Genomic DNA, 20674 nt, shown 5'->3' with positions numbered 1-20674 from the left:
TTAATTTCCTGGATATTTCTACAAACAACGTTGTCTACATCTTTTTTTTTTCTTCAATGAGGAAGTAAGTTCATGGGTTAGACACTATAGGGAAATAACAAGGAGAATAACAATGTGCAGTAAACGGTTAAAATGTTTGCACAACAAACCAGTGTGTTCATAATTAATATAACACATTAAAATAACAAAAGATACACCAATGTTCAACAGTGAGCAGCAAAACAAACTGTTTCATACAGTTAAAAACAGCTGGACCTGGATGAGACCGGAAGCTTTACAAATGATCAAGCACATTTTTACACCATGAAAAAGAGGATAAGAATCTATCCACTAAAATGAACATAAAATCTATAATGTGGGGACTTTTGGTGATTTCCAGAAAAAAATAATAAATAAATAAAAAAGTACAACATCAATAAGAATAATTGTGGTTTCAGCTGCTGTTGCAAGAACTTTCCTATTAGCGAAATAAGACAACCAGCATTGCATGAAAATTTTTTTTTAAAAATACACTGGCTAAGAACAAACTATCCTTAAAGTCCACATAAAGTCAAAATGAACTATATTTTGCTCATTTTTGTGGTGAATAATCACTCCATGCAAGTCAATCCCAAAGAGTCAAATCCAAAAGAGAATTGTTTTTCTTAATTTTGACATGCATGCGGGGTCAAAAAACACTTTCATTTTCTCATAATACGCATTTATTCTGACCTTATTCGTCATAAACTCTCAAACGATTTGCGTAAGGATTAGTTTTTTTCCCCAAAGCCCTCCTGTGATTGGTCAATTTCATTTAAAGCGGCGTTCGTGAGCTTTTACCGCTCCAAACGAGACACCTAGTGGTGAACAATGCATTTGCATTTTCATTCAGACCAACCCAAAAAGACTAGCAAGTGGGATGGGAATATGCTAATATTTCACTTTGACTCGTTTTAATGATTCAGAATCGACTTTCTGTTGAGAGACGATAGCTTTACACGCGGTGCGCTTACAGATTCAAAACTTCCCAAGATGTTCACGTTCAATTTAACTTTCTGTATAACTATAATAGGGGCGTTTCGATGCTTTTTATGCTTTCTCAGCTATTATTATGGAAAGAAGACAGAAAGAATGGCTTATGAGCTTCAAGGGCACTTACTTGTATGCAGTGCCTGACTTCCACAGACACGGGCCGCCCGGCGCTCATGCTCTCGGTGAACCAGCTGATGTGCAGCACATGTTTGTCTCGCGCCTCTCTGAAGCCCTGCTCCTCCAACCAGCTCCAGAGCTCCTGCGCCGCGTTCCCCTCCGACACCACGTGAGTCACGCCAGCGCTGAGAGACACACACACACACACACACAATTAGACGCTCATAATGGATCCCAGATGGCATGGCCCACAAGTAGCCATTTTCAAGCCCCTTAAATCCAGTTTCACATCTACTCCACGACTGATTGATTCTCACACACACACTCCACGGCGGTTTTCATTGCTCTAGTGGTTCTCAGTGATCAGGTTACGCCGCATGTAATCAAATCAGGTGGACTTTCACACATTAGGATGTGAATGTGACGCGTGGATGATGATCAGATGCACGCGTGTCAGTCCTGAGCTTTCAGCGCTTCGCTAAACGGCTGAGTCTCCGAGCAGCCGGCGAAACCAAATTAGGCCATCAGACGCGTGGAGGTACAACAGCAGAACGGATGGGTGCCGCGGTCCGTGGGTGTTAGGAATCGACCGCTGACGTAGATTGCGAGACCAATTTACTGGCCGTCAGTGGGAAGATTCTCTCAGCTATCTTTAAAAATGTAAGTTGTTTGAATGAATAACAAAACTATGGGCAGACTAATCTGTAGGCCTATAATTTTTTTAAGATTTAGAATTTGCTTTTAATTTTTGTGTTTTCAGTTCCAAGTCATTTTTGTCTATTTATCGGTTTAAAAAAAATAAATAATAAAATATATAATAGGTATGGAAAGTATTCAGACCACCTTATTTTTCTCTGTTGTATTGCAGGCATTTGCTAAAATTAATGTACACACAGCACCCCATATTGACATTTTTGCAGATTTATTAAAGAGAGACAAACTGGAAAAAAAAAAAAAAAAAAACAACAACATGGTCAAAAGTATTCAGACCCTTCGCTCAGTATTTAGTAGAAGCACCCTTTTGATCTAATACAGCCATGAATCTTTTCGGGAAAGATGCAATAAGTTTTTCACACCTGGATTTGGGGATCCTCTGCCATTCCTCCTTGCAGACCCTCTCCAGTTCTGTCAGGCTGGATGGTAAACGTTGGTGGACAGCCATTTTCAGGTCTCTCCAGAGATGATCAGTTAGGTTTAAGTCAGGGCTCTGGCCGGGCCGCTCAAGAACAGTCACAGAGTTGTTGTGAAGCCACTCCATTATTTCTAGCTGTGTGCTTAAGGTCATGGTCTTGTCGGAAGGTGAACCGTCTGCCCAGTCTGAAGTCCTGAGGACTCTGGAGAAGGTTTTAGTCCAGGACATCCCTGTACTTGACTACATTCATCTTTCCCTCAATTGCTAGCAGTCGTCCCGTCCCTGCAGCTGAAAACACCTCCACATGCTGCCTCCTCCACGCTTCACTGTTGGGACTGTATTGAACAGGTGATGAGCAGTGCCTGGTTTTCTCCACACATACCACTTAGAATTAAGGCCAAAAAGTTCTATCTTGGTGTCATCAGAGCAGAGAATCTTATTTCTCACCATCTTGGAGTCCTTCAGGTGTTTTTTAGCAAACTCCATGCAGGCTTTCATGTGTCTTGCACTGAAGAGAGGCTTCCGTCGGGCCGCTCTGCCATAAAGCCCTGACTAGTGGAGGTCTGCAGTGATGGTTGACTTTCTACAACTTTCTCCCGACTGCATCTCTGTATCAGTGATCTTTGGGTTCTTCTTTACCTCTCTCACCAGGGCTCTTCTCCCCTGATAGCTCACTTTGGCCGGACGGCCAGCTCTAGGAAGGGTTCTGGTCGTCCCATTTAAGGATTATGGAGGCCACTGTGCTCTTAATGCAGCAGAAATTTTTATTTTATTTTTTTTACCTCAGCCAGATCTGAGCCTTGCCACAATTCTGTCTCTGAGCTCTTCAGACAGTTCCTTTGACCTCATGATTCTCGTTTGCTCTGACATGCACTGTGAGCCGTAAGGTCTTATATAGACAGGTGTGTGTCTTTCCTAATCAAGTCCAATCAGTGTAATCAAACACAGCTGGACTCTAATGAAGGTGTAGAACCATCTCAAGGACGATCAGAAGAAATTGACAGCAACTGAGTTTAACATATCAGCATCACAGCAAAGGGAATATATATATGTGTGTGTGTGTGTGTGTGTGTGTGTGTGTGTGTGTGTGTGTGTGTGTGTGTGTGTGTGTGTGTGTGTGTGTGTGTGTGTGTGTGTGTGTGTGTGTGTGTGTGTGTGTATGTATGTGTATATATATATATATATATATATGTATGTGTGTGTGTGTATGTATGTATTATATATGTTTTATATGTTTATATTTCTATAAAATTTTTTTTGCCAAGGTAACAATTCACATTTTCTTCAAAATAATTCCACAAATTAATACTGCTATTTAACTCATTTTATTTTTACTTTTAATTTAATATTTGTATTTACTTTTTTTTCGATTAGCTAAAGCAACACCGTTGATTTTTAATCCAAGGTTTTCTATTTCTATGGGTTTCAGTTGTAGTTTTAGCTTGCTTACCGTTTCTAATCCTGATGTTTTCATTGAATTTTTTAGCTTTATTTTAATTAATAAAACGTATCTTTTTATATTTCCTTTTAGCAACTGCAACTAAAATGTCCGTAAGCGTTTATTTGAAATGTTTGTTGTATTTCATTTTTTATTAAAAAAACAAATCTGAATACTTAAAATGATTTGAATTCTTATGAAAACGTCCACGCTGATTTGACTCAGCTGCGTGCAAATATGTCATATGTCTCAAGATGACGATGTTTACAACTAGAAGTCAGAGAGAGCGACCCAAACTCCCCCAAGATCAGCCGCTCTGAATTTTACAGCTCTAAACTTTCCCAGCGTGACTCATTTGCCTATTTTTATTCCTCCGAAAGGAATTGAGCAGAAGCTGACGCTGAGCGACGTCGTTTTCCTTTTACATCAAACTCCACTGGAAGCCAATCGCGCTATGATAGATTCAACCGGCTTCAATATAACACCAGAAGTGCATTATGAGCGTTGCGGCCCTTCCCGTGCGGCGTCTCCATCGCGACACGCGTGCAGCGTAATACCGGGGGGATTTATTATAGGGCACCGTATTATCAGACTCGTACTGATATCAAATCCTCACTGGCTTATGAAATGTCAGTTTTCGGCTCATCACGACGGGTTTCCTGTGGTTGGCTGCAGACAGCATGCAGCCGCAGGCCGCTCGAGCTCAAGCTGCATTTCTGGGAATGGTGCCATCGCTCAGCTGGTATCGGCACGCTACGCTACGGCAAACTGCTGGCTGCTGTTATGCCCATCTACCCAAACAACTCCCACTGGTGCTTCTCCACCTGCACAAACTGGCATCAACAGCCCCGGATCGCTTCTGACCAAGCAGCCATGAAGAGAAGAATAACAGACTACGAGACGCTCAGCCCACTGCACGCTCTGACACGCTGCTTTCGACTTCAAAACAAGTTCGTCCGCGCTCGTGAAGTTTTGGTTCTTCTTGAAGCGCCTGATTAATTGCGTTAATCAATAGCCCGCGCCGTGAGGTTTTAATTGAAGGTTTCTGTGCTATTATTACGACGACATTTTCTGCGCAACCTTCTGTCTAGAAGCTCGTCGAGACTCCAGCCGCCCTAGTCATTATCGCTGTGATTTGCATAAAATTGTATGCAAATTAAAATATTTTATTACACGGTGAAAAATAGAGCTTTTAATTGTTTGCTAAAGATGTGCGTCACTCGCCGTCTGGGATCTGAGTGGATTTAAGCAGCAAACAAAGAAAATGCCTCTGACTGTTTTCACACTTGGTTCACGGTTCATCCGTTTTTACATTAAGTGTGATCTTTGGCATTTTTTATCTGTTAAACTAACTATTAAAGAAAGACTGAACGTGTTTTTATGAAGTCTGCGCATTCAATCAAAAACCTATGTATCCTCTCTCTGGATATGGCAACTTTTGTATAATTTCTGTTCAAATTCCTTAAATGATTGAGCCAAAGGTTCAGTGCTTAAATTGGCTGTCCGTTTTCTCAGCCTAAGGTCATCCGAGAAACGGTAGGTGAACTTTTTAAGAAGATTTTTTTTGTTGAAACTTTTTGAGAATTACAAAAGCACATCATGGCTCCCACGAAGCAAAACAATCAGTCTGTGCAAGAAACTGGACATTATTTACAACATTATAATTCCATAGGCCGTAGACAAGTGGTCCACTTCCAGGCGCATGTTGATCAGGGTTGCCAGGTCTGCGTAACAAAACCAATCCAATCGGTACTCAAAACTAGCCCAGTCACCTTCAGGGAAAATTTAATTTGTTTTCTGAATCCAAGGCAAATATTTGTCAGAGAGATCGGGAATCCTAATTTTGATATTTGGGATATGGTCATTGCTCTACTCTGAACTGCGATTGGCCACTGGGGTAAATTTGTCGTGCAGACCTGGCAACCCTGGCTATATGGCGCAGAGTATACGTAGTGTACATTTTCCAACTAAATTAATGCTGCGTCCCAATTTGCCCACATGACTAAGATGCATTTAAAAGTTAATGATGAAACCAACCTGTCCCATATAGGTTCCAAAATGAAGATGTGATCATGCAAAACCCAGAGGGTTTGAACCCAGAGAATGCAAATGCTAATAAAACATATACGCGCGCTATAAATCCCGGTTTTGCACAATTTTCAAATGACAAATGACTTTTAAGGCTATAGGCTCATATCATCACAAAAGTTCACAATGTTGCTGCAGATGAAAAGTAACGTGGATACCATTAATAATGGCATTAAGAAACTGTGCGTTGGTCTCACACATCATCCACGTTTAGTTTTTAACACTTGCAATAGAATCCAATCCCAAAGCAATGACAATCGCATACTAATTTCATTTGCGAATACTATTTAGGACAGGTAGCGTGAGGATTGGGACACATCATAAATGTTTTTCTGCATCCTATGTGCCACAAATCTTCTTTTTGCCCAATAAAAAAAAATGGCCTGAGGGTCAGTAAATGAACAGCAAATGCTTATTTCTGGGCGAACTCTTCCTTCGAGAGGGCTGTAATAATGCTCTGAAATGTGAATTAGGTCGCGGCGTCTCACCTCATCCACCGGGTTGTTTTCTGTCACGTACCTGAGAGCGTCGTCTACGCAGAAGCCCTTTGATCTGGCGAGATTAGACAGAAAATTCCTCCTGCTTTTTCCCATCCTCCTCTCCACCAGGTACAGAGTCACATCCCTGAACTTCACCTCCTCGTGACCCCCGGCGAAGGCGAGCTCAGGCCTCCGGCGCTTTCTAGTAAGAAGGGCTGTCGAAAACATCTCTGAAGCGGGGCCTGGCCGCGCTGTCGCATATAATTCAGAGTTGGATGGGGTTGATGTCTTATTTTCCTTTGACAGACAAAACTGGCAGTTGGTGTGGCGTGTTTGTTTATGGTTTTGGCAAAGAGTAGAAGAGTCTTTACAACAGGTGCTTTAGATTTGGCACTCGTTGTGATAGGGCACTGCCAAAACTACCACTAACAGATGGATCCTGAACACCAGGTCACGGGGAAGAAAAAAGGAAAATAATATCTGCGTTGAATAAATAACACAGAGTATGTTTTGACAAAGCCACCACAGGCCTTTACACCACCCCTTCACGCACGTTTTTAATTAGGGCCACTCGGAACGCATAAAGTGTAATAAAAATCCTACATATTGCTTGGTTGGGAAATCACACAAAGCTGCGCTATTTTCATCGCTTACTCTTCCTCATGTCGATCCAAACCTGTATGTCTTTCACGAAACAGCGCCAGTAACCAAACGCTTTTCTTAAAATACCTCCAGCCACAAAAGAAGACAAAAAAAAACCAATTTGTAATAGCGTGCGGTGAGTAGATGATGACAAAATGTTCATTTTGGGGTGGAACGTCCCTTTAAAATCTTAAAATGAGACATTTAAAAAAATCTCAATGCAACTGTATTTGGTGGAAAGGTAACTTTGGTTTATTTGATCATTCGTACACAGTCGTTTAGAAAAATCATGTGACTCAATGTGATCATCGGGCTTTTATTTGTTCATCTCTCAAACATCACTGCAATGCATTGCTGCAATGTTTTCCGATCATCTTACAAAGATCTATTATTGGAGATATAGAGAGACAATAGATATTTGTTTTATATCAGTCTCTGCCACTGTTATAAAGATCTCACCACAAGCATCATAACATTTCATCTCTATATAAGTATAAATATCACCATCGACACCACATTTTTGATCAGTTTGAGTCCCTCTATATTCTCACTATACCAGACCATATCAGAGCCAAAGCAGAATGATGAGAAAAACACAAATGCGAAGGTCAAGACTATTATTTCAAGCTAGACATAATCGGATGCAAACACTGCAAATCATCTAGAAATAGGGATTTAAGCACCTTTGATACAGGGGGAATTCAAGTAAATTTGGACACTTTTCCCATTCAGATGACTGGGGAAAAATGGCCCAATTATCTTGAATCAACCCTATTGCACTATAAAGCAATAGTACATGTCCCTCGCTTTCTAATAAATGGCTTTAGCCGTTGCGGTAATTCCAGCGAAAACAAATCTCACCACCAGTCAACAAATAATATGGACTGGTCCGTGCGCAGGAGTGTCGTCAAGCTGCTGTAGAAAAATAACCTTCATAAAGCGTTGCAGCTAAAATCCAAAGCACACAATTCCCTTGATTTCATCATTTTCTGTGTAGCGTTAAGGGTTGTCCTCACGGAAATCACTGAAGCTGTTAATTAGAAGTCGTCCGCATGCTTTTGGCCATTTAGTGCATTTTCAACACAGTTTGGGACACATCTGTCCGACTCTGGCATATCATATGAGACGGATGGTGGGCAAATTGGGATTCGATCCATATGTTTGCAGTCGCGGCATCTCTGAAAACAATGCTTACACGAGTCTGTTTCGAGCTGTTTTCCAGTCACGTTCTGCACAACTTTACCTTGTTTTTCTTGTCGCATCTCGCAATTTCTCCACAGAGTTGTCGTGGGATTTCAGAGGGCCTGGTCGCAGTGATAAACTTCTACAGCTGTCCGGTAACGTCCAGCAGTTTCCTCACAGACGTGGCACATATGTAGTACAGCACACCATCCTGTTCCTACCGCACCACCATCTGCCTGAGAGAGCTAATGAGCCTCTACCCGCTAAGAAGAAACCCTTCATTAGCTGCTGAATGGACGCTAAGTACCATATGTGGAGATGAACTGGTCATTGAGGGCTTTTTAGATCTTTATTATGCCTCTTCTTTACAGAAGAACTCACACTGTTTCCCTCAGCGCATCATCCACTTCCCACTGCTTTGTTTATTTATTCTGTTGACGCTTTGTTGAGTTTTTGCTCACTTTTTTTTTTTTGTTTCGCTTATCTTGGTCTTCATCTCTGCTATTCTAATGCACGCTCTAAGCAATCATATTACAGTTTTCACCTGGCTTATTGATAAAACAGGTGCATGACTCTGGTTTCCAGATATGACTCTGGTCTCGTACATGGAGACAAAATTTCTCACCTGCTTTATCATTGACTTCAATAAACAAGAAAGAAAAAACACACTGGCAAACACATTAGTAACCGCACAGCAACAGAGCACAACGTTTAAGCTGTGTAAGTAAAAATCCCTTTCATTTTCTTTCTGTAGAGGAATTGATTTTTAATGGTAGCTTACAAACCTTTGAAGACTGACTTACTGTGAGCTACAAGGTTGTTAATCGATGGTATATACTGTATGTGTATATATATATATATATATATATATATATATATATATATATATATATATATATATATAATCATGTTTAACAGCGGATTTCCTGGTGAAAACTGAGCAGAGATCTCTTTTTATCTGACTATCTTTTGATCAGACTTTTTGCTTCAAATCAAAGTTTGTCCTATTACCCAGATAGCAAGCGCATGTGGGCCAATTGAGGCAATGATATGGCACTGCTGGACAAAATGGATGTAGGCCTGAAATTGGCCTCTGTAGGTAAAGATGCGGTGTTCACGGCAATGTGTAATCTAAATGTGACTCTGAAGTGGCCCTTGTGGTAACCAATTGTGGACCACCTTTGGCAAAAAAGTGGCTCAATTGACACAGAACCAAATGTGTTTCCGAGGTATATTAAAATGTATTTGGGTCGGTTTGGGAAAAGATACCGCACAGTAAGCACTGGCTAATGTGGATATCAGCCTAAAGTGGCCCAGGTAAATCATATGTGGGCCAGTTTTGGCCAAAAATTGGTACTGACTAATGTGGCTGCAAGCCTAAGTTGTCCGACATTTGACATGGCAAATAGCAACCAGACTGCTGGCCAACATGGATGGACTTCATTGGCCTCTGTAGGTAAAGATTGGCCCAACTGTAACTTCTAAATGATGCTGCCTGACACTAAATGAAATGGAAGTTTGACAGAATTTGGATGTGAGTCTTAAAAAGTGTACATATCCACCCAGTCAGCAACCAGATCCGGCCCAGACCCGGCCCACATCTGGCCCACATCTGGCCCAGATCTGGGCCGACACTATGTTGCTATATAGGCACCAATTTATTTATTGAAACATGTTTTTTAATGACAGTTTTTGCAGCATAAAAACAGTACTGAACACCTGTAACACTCTCAAATGTTAATTTTAAATGGACAGTTATGAACTTATTTGAACATTCTGGAGAGGTTTTCTATTTAAATGTTGAGTATCCATAATGCATAACTTACTTAAGGCTTAATGTGGCCAAAATAATGTATATTATGGCCCAGACCCGGCCCACATCTGGCAGCATGTACATCTGGCCCAGATCTGGGCTCACATGCGACAATGCTATGTTGCTATATAGGCACCAATTTATTTATTGAAACATGTTTTTTAATGACAGTTTTTGCAGCATAAAAACAGTACTGAACCACGGTAATAGCTCTCACTGTCAAGGTTTCTGTTAATTTTACCAAGTAGGACACATTTATGGAACTTATTTGAACATTCTGGAGAGGTTTTTCATTTGGTTTTTTAAATGTTGACATTATCCATAATGCATAACTGTGGCCCAAAGTGGACCAAATGTGGCCAAATGAGCTGGATCCGGGCCACAGCAATCTGGATGAAAATGTTTGTGAAATTAATTTGGATGTTTTCCTAGAAACGGAAATACGCACAGGCCATATTTGGAAAATCATAGTTTGGATTTATTTCAGTAGCTCACCTAAATGCTAGGGTTTCATTGAGGCCCAAATCTGGCAAACAAATGCCATTATTTCACGTAGTTTGGACTTTTCAAGGTGTAGGATCTAGGCTGGTTTGTCCAAAAGCACAAATGTGAGATTTGGGTGAAATTGATTTTTTTAAAATTCTTAGTCAATAAAAAGATTGTGTCGAAAAAATTTGGATCATTTGAATCAGACGCAAATTGTTTAGTGAATTCAAAGATTAGAGATTCGTGCCACAAAATGCAGGGCTGAAATGATGGTTTGTGAGTCATTATTCTAGTGGATTTTTAGACTGCATGTCACAAATTTCTAAATATTTTACGATTATTTTATTTATTTTATTTGTATATATATACTTTATATATATATATATATATATATATATATATATATATATATATATATATAGGCTGTGGTTTATAAAAAACGTACAAAACCTCAAATTGTTAAGGCAGCAAAGATTAGAGATTCGTGCCACAAAATGCAGGGCTGAAATGAACATTACAGTTATCACAAAAAATAAAACAATTTATTAAAAGAAAGTAGACATATAAAAATATATATATAAAATAATCATATTTTAATTACGGTAAAACCTCAAAAAGTACAGTAACAAGAAAAAGAAAGTAGACACAAAAAAATCCCTTAAAAATAATCATGGTTTAATTACGGTAAAAGTACAGTAACAAGGTTTTTGTTTGTTTTTGTAGGCCTGTAATTACAGTTTTTTTATTATTACTGTTTATTAAAAAAAAGCATGGTTAATTTGTCATCAATGTGAGTGTTTTTTTTTTTGGTGGTCGTTGTTTTTAGTAAAACGGTAATTTCTTGTAAGAAAAAGTAAAACGAATAAATAAAAGTTTCTATGTAGGATACTTGCGTATATCAGCTTTGAATACAGAAAAGAGGGGTGTAGTGCCAGATTTCTGTTTATTTAGGCCTATATTTTCCTGTGTTTTCTTTCAAGCAGTCATACAATCCAAAGAACGCGTCTTTATAACAGAAAGAAAAGTCACAAAGTGATGTTGAATGGAAATTCAAATAAATCGTGAACATGTAAACGAATCTTCTTCAGAAGAGGCAAAATCACCAGCTGAGGTCAATGTCTGACTTATATTATAATTACATGCATAATCCTTTTGTGAAATATGGATTAACTCATTAATCGGTCACTTGACCTCTTCACATTTAAGGAGAGAACTATGAAGTTTCCAGAGTAAGACCGGACAAAACGTACCGTTAAACCTGTTAAGCGAACGGAGCTCTGCGTAATGAAAGATAGATTTGGAAATATCATGGGGTACAACTTAGCCCTTTCAGGGGGTTACCTTGTCCTCCAAAGTGTCTATGGTGGTTACAGCCCTGTATCTAATAGATCACACACACTACTGCTGTGTCAGACCTCTATAAACACTCCCAAATAACCTGCAATCACTCTCCAGAGGAATCCTTTAATTGGACCAAAAGAAAACTACAGCAATGAGAGCGACCTGAGTACAGAATCAGTACGGGTCATTTTCTCATAACCACCTGTGTGTGTGTGTGTGTGTGTGTGTGTGTGTGTGTGCGTCTTTGACAATGATGCTCTGACTCTCATTAACTTGATGCCGGAGGTTAACTGGAGTCACACTGTAGCTTTTGTGTAATCGTAAAGCCACTTCCTCTCAATTCTTCATGTCAGAGAGGGTTTGGATCCGGTCCAGGATTTAAAAACACAGGCCGGTGAAAAATGGTCTGCGTCGGAGCACCTGCAGAAAGACGATTCCTGGAACAGCCGTATTAACTATAACTGCTATTAATTTCGTATAAAAACACCGCATCGGTATGTAATTCATCGTTGTATTATGAAGTAGCTGTTATAAAGTGAATCATTATAATTAACCATGCAATAATTCATTGCATTGTAAATATAATACACAATGCATCATAAAAACATTATTATCCGCACAAGAGACTTTTACGGCATCACAGTATTTCCAAATGAATGAATTGCAGATGACTGTGTCTTACTAAAACTGATACTCGCATAATGTAATATATGCACGCATTAATTTACATACATGAAATATATAGTCATATAAGGAGCCTGTTGGAAATTCTGTTGATCTGGGACAGTTGAAATTTATCTCAGGAGCATTCATTTTGCTTGTAGACTTTACTACAGTGAACCTGTGGCAAATTCAATTGATGCATATCAGAGCAAAAAACACGCATTGAGTTTGTGCCAAGGTACACATCTGTGGAAGCTTCACCGAAGGGTCACAGAAGCGTATAGTCTCTGTTAACCTCAATGGAAGACGTTTGAAACGACCAGGACTCTTCCTAGATCTAGAAAGGTTTTGGTTAGAGGGGTGACCAAGAACCTGATGGTCGCTCTAGTACGGCTCTAGGATCATGAAGAAATCTACGGGACAAGCATCACTGCAACACTTCATCAAATTGGGCTTAATGGTGGTTTGGAAAGACCGAGACACACTTGGAATGTGCAAAAACATTGTAAAAATCTGTCTTTTCCAGGTTTAAATCAGGTCTACCATCCAAGGCAATGTGAAAAAGAGCAACCTAGTAATTTTGTTTTAGTAAGTCTTTTTCTGTACGCGCCAGACAAAAACGAGAGCACTGTGATATCGCATAATGCAAAGTTGGAGCAAAACATTCTGACTGCTCTGAACGCTATTTAGAGTCATAGCCACAGAGCAGAGCAATGTTTTAAACGTAAACTGTGTGTGTGTGTGTGTGTGTGTGTGTGTGTGTGTGTGTGTGTGAGAACGTGCTTTAGTACTCACATGCTGTGAACGCCGGCGCCTGTCCTTGTGCTCGTATATCATAAATTTAAACTAATAAGGTTTAAAATGCATGGTTTAAAATGATTTCAGCATGATAAACGTCATAATCTGAACCAAAACCGGTGTTTTAAGAGAGCTGTAATGGCGCGCCTCTATTCTGGCAAAGAAGGTGGGGATCGAAAGCTCGTTTGCATTTAAAGAAACAGACACAAAATAGCCATTTTCAAAATGATATAATGAATTATCTGTAGGGTATTTTGAGCTAGACTTCACAGACACAGGAGACTTATATTACATTTTGTATAAAGGGGCATAATATGTCTCCTTTAAAAGACCCTGAGTCTCTGAAAAGCACGATTCTCTGGTCTTTTAAAGACTTCAATTCTAAGCATCATGTTTGAAGGAAACCAGTTCTCATCTCCTGCAGAGTACCATCCCGAAGGTAAAGTGTGCAGGAGTCGGCCTCATGCTGTGGAGCTGTTTTTTAGGGCAAGGACTGAGGGACTCGTCAGAGTAGAAGAAACACTCAGTGCAGTGAAATATAGAGATAGCCTTAAAAGAAAACCCAGTCCAGAGCATTCAGAAACTCAGACCGGGCACCTTGAGAGGTAAAAAGGTGAGGAGATGATTGGCAGATAAATGCACAATTGCTCATGAGCAAAGCTTGTTGCATCAAACAAAAGACTTGTGACTGTAAAGATGCTTCAAGCGGCATATTTAGTTAAGGGTGTGAATACTTATGCAATTGAACGATTGTAATTTTTTTTTATTCTCAATACATTTGCAAAGATGTTAAAAACTTGCTCTATATTTATGGTGTATGGAGTGTAGGTTGATGAGGGAAAACGGTAACTTAAAGCATTTTAGCATGAGGCGGCAACATAACAAAAAGTAAAAATGCAAATTGGCAAATCACATCCAAAATAAAAGAATTTGTTTACGTGTGTATGTGTACTGTTATTATGTATAAACACACGCACATGCATGTATATATTTCAGAAAATACATTAAAAAATATATAGTAGTGTGTATTTATACATACATCATAAAATATAAACAAACATTATGCAAATTTTATTTTGAATGTGAGAAATCGCGATTAACTTTTTGACAGCACTAGTGTATATATAACATACAAAACTGACATTTATTCATATATACTGTGTATATATATATATATATATATATATATATATATATATATATATATATATATATATATATATATATATGTGTATGTTACAGGGCTGTGAAATGCTTGAATCTGATTGGCTGATGAACGTTCCAGGCAGCTCTTGACCGCATTGCAGCTCAATATCACTTTGCCCAACGGTTTCTATTTATTTCAAAGGTGCTACAACGGCAAAAGAAACAAAACCCACAACGACACTGGCCAAACAAATAAATATAGCGATCGGCATGACAGAAACGACAGATCATTTCTATGTTTTTGCCGCAAAATGAGGTTTTATTACGTACGGAAATCACTTATCCGTAGCATTAACCTAAAAACAACATGACTTCTCACAAGGCGCTGTTCGGGAAGAAAATGTACTTCACTGTTAGTAACGTTAGAGACGTTATCCCAACGCTTTTGAGAAATGCACAGATAATTTACATGCTCTCTCTTTTTCTTTCTCTCTCTACCACACACACACACACACACACACACACACGCACGCATACACACTTATAACTTTGTCTGCTATCGATGGCTCAAGCCTTCATTGGGTCTAACATGGCGGCTTAATAATTGACTCCGAGCCGTTGAATTATTAGAAAAATAAAGCACACCCAAGGTGGTGATTTGTGTCATGGCTGTCATACAATACGTGTACATTATTTTTCTAATTCATTGGAGTCAGTTATTCCATTTATATGTATAGTTGACATATAATGGCATATAATAAAATCATCCAATCGATATTACTTATAGCTTCATCTATGGGGCAACGTACGCCATATAGGCCTATTACATTTCCATATGGTTCATAACTCACTGAGAAGTGTGTAAGTGTAAAGTTTCAACACCTATTTCGTTCGGTGTGCTATTCTCAAAGCATCACGGTGTTTCTAAATAGCCGCATCTCACCTCAGTGAACGAGCTATTTATACCCGAGCAGCTCTTGTGAAACTGACCTGTTTGAAACCACTCGAGCTGCGGTGCGTTTTCTGCAGACGAGGCGAGTTAAAGAGGTAAACAAGAGGTTAAATGAGCATCTCTAGAAGACATTACCTCTCAGCGAGTCTGATCTCTCATTTATAAGAGAAACCCATCTCGATTTTACAGTAAAAATACTGTCTTTAGGTTATTGCGAAGCGGATAACTCAGTGCTTGATATCTGCTGGATAAGTCGTTTTAAAAGGAACCGACTAACATTGTTCAAAGCACCAGTGCAGAGAACCAGATGTGAGCTCACTTTACATATTTTATTGCTTCCTGTTGGGAGAAAAACTCCTAAGACGCGGCCATCTAAAAGTGAGTAAGTGGATGTTTTTGTGGCTAGTTGTCACAATTTTTACTTGTGTCTGTATAAATGCACACTTTGTGAGCCTCGACTGTTGAACACTATGGCTTTTGATGATATCCAATGTGCATTTCAACGGCATGATTTTCTGTTTCTGTTTGGCGTACTATTTATACTCTTATATGATACGCAATCGGTTTGTTTTAAGGATATGTGGGGTGGGTGCATATTATTAGTAAGTACACCAAAATGCATACTACATGCATGTCAACAAAGTGCATATCGTATGCATGTAAAAACGTATTATATTATATAATATGCATTGCTTGCATTTTTGGGCCTTGTTTCATTTTACTTCTCGGTGAAATAATTTTTATTAGTTTTGCTTTTCCGGGAAAAATTGCAGAAACCAGGCCCAAAAGCACAGGTCATTTACATTTTAAAACACATGAACGCATATAAAAACAAATAGCAGAAAAGCACACAAGTTTTTTCTTAAAATAAGCCAAATCGCCAACGAAAGCCGAAGCCTTGACTCAAAACCTCGCAGACGAGAAGCTCGTGCAACAGCTAGTTCTGCTGTAATAATGTTCTCTGCTTTATCTTTCATTTCCCTTTCTGTCTCCGCAGCCTGTGTTTTTCCCACACAGAGAAGAACTTCGCTTTAAAAAGCCATTCATTCTCAGTCCTCGCGCACTTTTAAGTGGCCTCAAAATCGCACGTCTGTCGAAATAGGCAGCTGTGGCTTTCGTTACCTACATAAATGAATTCGCCGTCACAGTTTTCTGTCAGAGAAGTGTGAGAAAATAGCCGCAGAGGGTCAGTTACCGTCAAGAGGAACTTCCTATGTTGCGTGAACTTGCCTCATGCGAGAGATAAAGAGCGGCGAGTCACCATCAGAGCTGGTCTAGACGACGGACAGGGATGAGCGTACCGACCCGAGAGCAATGTGAGGGCTGGAGTCCAGCGCAGGTCGCCGCTTTTCTGAGTCAGGTGGGCATGCACGGATTCGCTTTGCATTCGCCGCGCGGTGTGGCAACCGAACGTGTTGAAAGTAACTGGAACGTGATGGTGTTTGTTGGCAGCACAACATGAAAGAGTGTGCGGACGCCGTGCAGAGGAACAGGATCGACGGCGCTCGCTTTCTGGTAGGTGCCTTTCCCGCTCGACGTGGACGCTTTCTCTGTTGGGCTGAATCAGTTCATTGGTGTCCACTACGTTTTAGATGAAATCGGCGATGAGTGTGATTTAAAAAAAGGCCTTTCGAACCCGACTTCCTTAAATGTGTTGTGATGAAAGCTGTAATGGATTTATATGCAGAGATTAGCCGAGTCTGTGACTTTTTAACAGGTTCGGGCGATATTTTCTCTGGAAACCTGTTTGGAAACAGCCATTATGTTTGTGACAGAGAAAGCACACCACCAATTTGACATTTGCACATGAAATGGGATATTCAGTGAGGTCGAAATGAACGGTGGGGCACAAAAGCATGAAAGTTACTGACCGAGTGCAAAGTAAATTATAGCAGAATCTCGATTCAGCCCGAATCTGTTGATATTTATTACAATATGTATCGTTGTCGTTTATGTGTGTAGTTGTGTGACAACGGCTGGAAAATTAATGGATAAATAAAGTACGAAAAAAAGATTAAATGAACGTTTTTAAAACCTTGGGAATTTAAATGAAATATAAAATAAAAATATAAAAATATTAATACAAATTAAATTTTAAATAACTCAAATAATAATAATAATAATAATAATAATAATAATAATAATAATTATTATTATTATTAATTATTTAACAGAAAAAATTAAGAAAGAATAATAAAAAACTCTTACCTGTTAAAAATGACATGTACTCACATATAAAATGCAAAACTAAAACGATAGATGGAGAAATGAAACCAAAAATGAATAAATAAAAAGAGAATGAAATAAAATGAAATAGATTAAGTAAAATAAAAAAATTAAAGAAAAGGAAAAAAAAAATAAAAAAATATATATATATATATATATATATTTTTTTAATATATTTTTTTTTTTTTTTTTTTTTTTTTAATTATCTCAACAAAAGTAGGCTATGTTGAAAATCAAATACATTGTTCCTCATTTTAGTTTTGTTGACTCAGCGAGTTGACCTCCTTCTTCTAAATTAGGAAAACAACAGGACTTCCTAAATAGTGATCGACCAGCCAGTACTTTCATTCATGCATGGCCTTACTTTCACCTAGCGAGCGCAAATACACCCTCTCTGTACGAGTCTTCTGCTCAAAGCTGCAGAATCACGTCGTATGTTTCAGTCGTGTTTTCCTCTATTACTCTTCTACATCACTCCCCCTGTCCTCCCGAATGGGTGTTAAGGGCATATATTAGACATCTTTGCATATTCATGTGGCGTTTATGCGGTAACCATCTGGTGAAAGAATCTGTAGATCACAGGAACGTTTCCTCTGACACGCAGTGAGTGTGTGCTGAGAGCCTGATGAGCCATTTGTAAACAGAACATGATCACTTTTACTACAGTGCTGGGGAGCAGTGGGATAAAATAACCAACCATCGCCATAAAAAATGATTATCAGAAAGTAAATGTGTTTTTTTTCGTGGCCTTATAATTACAAATAATTAAACTCTTTTTTAAGTTATACAAGATTCAAGTTTTAGTGCTCCAGCTTCAACAAAAAACACTAAAATTAATTTAAATTAAATAATATTAATAAATGAAATGTAATGCAAAGCTTTGATAGTGATATATAAATAAATATAATTATTTATAATAATTAATAAATATTAAAAATATTAAAAATAAATATTAATTAAATAAAAAAGCTAAGAAAAAGCTAAGTCAAAATATTAAAAACAAAACTATAATAACTACTATATAGTATTGTTTTGAAATAAATAGCATGAATACTGAATAATTAGTATAAATATTGAAATAAAAAGTAAATATAAAATTAAAAACATAAAAACATAAAAACAGTTTTCTTGACAGTAAGTTTAGGTTGAAGAACTTGCTAATATTGCTAACTAAACCTAAAGCTAAAATTAGATAAAAATAAAATAAACCTATAGAAAAACACCATTAATAAAAATAGAAAATTACAAAAAGTTAATTTAAAATAAAAATGAAAACATAAAAAGTATACACCATAAATAAAAATAAATAATATTTTTTAATTAAAATAAAATTTTACTGTAATGTAAGATAAAAAGCTTTTAAAGAAAAGAAAAATGGTTTAACTTAAAGCATTACAATGGGTCACTGCAAATAAACAAAATCCCCCAAAAAATAAATAAATTAAACCTATTCATATAAAAAAGCTTCAATTAAAATGACTGAAAGGGCGAATAAAATGAAATCTGAAAACAAGAAAATGAAAAGCCAATTGAAAATATTAATAAAAACTATAATAGTATACGTTTTTTGTTGCTGTTGTTGAATCTAGCAGTGTAACAGCGTGAGCTATTTTCCCAACAAGAGGCAGAGGTCAGAACATTAGATGACTTCTTTTATAAATAACAAGCCTGTGATTTCAATAGGAAAAGCACGGGAGAGAAAACCAGGCACGTCAGGAGTCTTCAATCACGAGTAGCTCGCAGCTCCGAAAGCAATTTTCAGCTGCTTGGGCCGTTCTTAGATCAGCGTGAAAGATGAAACGTGTCGACGCGAGAGTCCCGGACTCGGCTTGCTTGTCTTTTGCTCTTTCGGCACAGAAGTAACCGACCGAGCGCGGGGTCAAAGCCCCACGATCCGGCGTTTTTGATACAGAGCTCCTCAGAAGCCTTCAGACAGTTTTGGACGGGGTTGAGTGAGTGGACGAGGGACTCGAGCTCAGACTCTGCTGAGCTTTTTAATATGCAGGCCGCCGCAGAAGTGTCTCTCTCCGACTCCTAGAGAAACTCCGCATAAATAATTCACTTCGGCAAGCAGCATCCAAGGAGGCACCAGGGTGAAATATTCCATATTTTATTCTGTGTCAAAAGGCTAAGCTTGATTTTTAGGCAGGGCTAGGTGATTTTCTTGTCTTTGTCTCTTTAGAGAGCTGCAGGGATTCAGAGCGCTCAACCTCTTGCATTTGTCTCTATTAGAGGAGTTTCTCTTCAGACGCTTGAGAAAGGCACCTCACTAAATATGAACGGCTCGGGTCGATTCAGAAGCGTCACTTTAAGAGAAGTAGGATGTGTGACAAACATGTAGCTCCACATTTGAGGCTAACTAAAGCCTTCGTCATACGCAATCGAAATATTTTTTTAAAAATTCATAAAAACACAGAAATGTAATCACGTAAATTAAAAGTAAAATAAGCCTTCAGCTAATTTAAAAAATTTAATAAAAAGTTTAAATAGACTGCACACTTCATTCACACTTCAATAAAAAAATTAGCTGAAAAAATCCCTGAAATATGATTTGAAGATATGAGCAGCTTATAAAACCCTAGCAGCCAGTGCTGGGTTAGTATCATTGATGTACAAATATAGATTTAAATTACATCTTTTGTACTTTCATTTTACTTAATTTTGCTATATTTTGCTCAACCTAACAACACCCTAGCAACCACATTGCAGTGTACTAAAAACGCCATAGCAACCACACAGCAGCGTTGTAAAAACACCCCGACAACCGCATAGCAACATTTTCAAAATGCCTCAGAACACCCTAGCAACTGTGCAGCAACATTCTAAAAACACCCTAGCAACTGCGTATTTTACATTTTTAGAACACCCGCAGCACCCTAGCAACCACACATCGGTGTGATAAAAACACCTTTGCAAGCACACAGCATTGTTGTAAAAACACCATAACAACCGCACAGCAACATTTTAAACACACCCCACAATACCCCAGCAACTGTATAGCAACATTCTTACAACACCCGCAGCACCATAGCAACCACACATCAGTGTACTACAAACACCTTAGCAACCACATAGCAACATTCTAAAAAGATCCCTCAACACCCAACACACAGCAATGCACTAAAAAATCTCAACCAAGTTGCAATATTTCAAGAACACC

At 38.5% G+C, this 20674-nt stretch overlaps 2 protein-coding genes across 4 annotated transcripts in view; one reads left to right on the top strand and one right to left on the bottom strand.

Annotated features, from left to right (window-relative positions):
• The window catches only part of dntt (deoxynucleotidyltransferase, terminal), a 29879-nt gene extending 23386 nt beyond the window's left edge, over positions 1 to 6493 (bottom strand). The window contains exons 1-2 of the mRNA XM_043254781.1: positions 6306 to 6493; positions 1139 to 1313 (exon numbers count right to left, since the gene is read on the bottom strand). Of these exons, the coding sequence (XP_043110716.1) occupies positions 1139 to 1313; positions 6306 to 6493 (363 nt within the window). The remainder of the gene's footprint in view (positions 1 to 1138; positions 1314 to 6305) is intronic.
• A 9068-nt stretch (positions 6494 to 15561) lies between these two features.
• Positions 15562 to 20674, top strand: part of blnk (B cell linker) — a 24719-nt gene continuing 19606 nt past the window's right edge. Inside the window, exons 1-3 of one of the 3 annotated variants that reach the window (XM_043255372.1) lie at positions 15562 to 15666; positions 16286 to 16648; positions 16741 to 16803. In XM_043255372.1, the coding sequence (XP_043111307.1) occupies positions 16580 to 16648; positions 16741 to 16803 (132 nt within the window). In that variant the 5' untranslated portion in view covers positions 15562 to 15666; positions 16286 to 16579. The remainder of the gene's footprint in view (positions 15667 to 16285; positions 16649 to 16740; positions 16804 to 20674) is intronic. The other 2 variants (XM_043255370.1, XM_043255371.1) reach the window with 2 other exon arrangements.

Source organism: Puntigrus tetrazona, chromosome 13, assembly GCF_018831695.1.
Source record: "Puntigrus tetrazona isolate hp1 chromosome 13, ASM1883169v1, whole genome shotgun sequence".
Classification (NCBI taxonomy): domain Eukaryota; kingdom Metazoa; phylum Chordata; class Actinopteri; order Cypriniformes; family Cyprinidae; genus Puntigrus; species Puntigrus tetrazona.
The sequence above is the reverse complement of the archived record's forward strand: the minus strand, read 5'-3'. Positions and strand labels throughout refer to the sequence as shown.